At 32.9% G+C, this 1,575-nt stretch overlaps 1 protein-coding gene across 1 annotated transcript in view; it reads right to left on the minus strand.

Moving 5' to 3' along the window:
- The window catches only part of LOC107666797 (myotubularin-related protein 4-like), an 84,183-nt gene that overhangs the window by 43,638 nt on the left and 38,970 nt on the right, over positions 1 to 1,575 (minus strand). The window contains exon 3 of the mRNA XM_016458280.1: positions 2 to 63. Within this exon, the coding sequence (XP_016313766.1) occupies positions 2 to 63 (62 nt within the window). The remainder of the gene's footprint in view (position 1; positions 64 to 1,575) is intronic.

Consider the following 1,575-nt stretch of genomic DNA (forward strand, 5'->3'; position numbering starts at 1 on the left):
CTCTTTCTGGGGGAACAGGTCCCGGGCCTGAATGTACTCCAGGCTGGGCGGCCCCTCCTCACCCTGAAAACACACACACACAAATCACACACGCTATTACATATCAACCTCAGAAAACAAACTGTTCCAACTCACAACTCTGACTGGACGAGCCGTATTTGAATTTGACCTTTTGACGCATGTCAGTGGAATTATAAAGTGCCTGTCATTGGAATGTTCTGTTGCTTGGCAACTGTAAACAAATTTGCTTTGGCCAAATTCTAAAGCATGTTTACTTTTTTTTTTTTTTTAAAGACAAGTATCACCATTACAGCTTTTCTTATTCACATTATCAAAATCATTAGTTATTAATGGTGTATGATGAAGTTGTTTATTTAAGAATTTTAAGGAATAAATATGCCTTTATACGCTGACATTCAGAAACTGCTATTAAATTTCAAATATTTTGGGAGGTTATGAGTCATTTACACTACTATCTGTAATAAGTCACGGATTAAACAACCTCTATAGAGCAAGATTAATAAAATCCAAAAAAATGAAAAATCATTTTAATATTGTATTTAATAACACAATGTAATAAAATGTAATAATTAAAATGATATAAAACTAAAAAAAGCTAAAAACAAACATTAAAATAAAATATAAAAATAAACTAAACAAATAATTTTTATTATTATTTAGTTTATTTTATATTTATTTATTTTAATATTTATTTTGTTTTATTTTATTTTGTTTTTAATTATTTTTGTTAATTAAATGTGAAATTTTGAAGTAGAAAAATAATAAGTAACATCATCTTATATGAAAAATCTGAAGTCACAGCTAAAATCCTAAATAAAAAAAATACAATCCCATGATGCACTGCAACAAGCTCCAAAAATATCCAAAATGGCACATGAAGTGAGATGAATGTATCTACAATTCAATCAATGCTGAAAAGTATTAAATCTAGTTAAACGTGGTTATCTGACCCAATATTTATGCATTATGTTATTCATTTAGATGTCATTTAAATACGTCTGTGTCTTTCCTCATGCACACGGATAAACGATGGAAACGTGTCTCCCATCTGCTGTCATTTCCAGCAGTGACGTAACGGTTCTGCTTCAGTCACAAACTACAATCAGTCGGAGAGACTCATGACTGACAAACAAACGAACAATTAGCAAGAGACAACAGACAACTACAACGACTGTCATCAGAGAACACATCACCAACAGTCTAGATCAGTGTCTGCTGTGAGTTATGAGCATTTACAGAGTGACTGTTCATGACATACACTAGAACTGAATGATTACGGGGGAAGAAAAAACAAAATCGAAATGCAATTTTTCAGATAGAGAAAATAATTTCATTTCCGGATCGATTTAAAAGGCAAAAAAGAAAAAAAAAAGAGTCCCAGGTTTGTGGTGCTGAATTATAGGGCTGCACACACATATATATATTAGGGGTTGCACCGACTAGTCGACTAGTAGAGCTGCTAGTAGACAATGCTCTGCCATGACGCTTTAAGCTTGACGTCGACTAGTCGCTGGTCCTATAGAGGGCGCAACAGGATAAGAAATCTTTGAAGGA

Source organism: Sinocyclocheilus anshuiensis, unplaced genomic scaffold (genome assembly GCF_001515605.1).
Source record: "Sinocyclocheilus anshuiensis isolate Anshui unplaced genomic scaffold, SAMN03320099.WGS_v1.1 scaffold245, whole genome shotgun sequence".
Classification (NCBI taxonomy): domain Eukaryota; kingdom Metazoa; phylum Chordata; class Actinopteri; order Cypriniformes; family Cyprinidae; genus Sinocyclocheilus; species Sinocyclocheilus anshuiensis.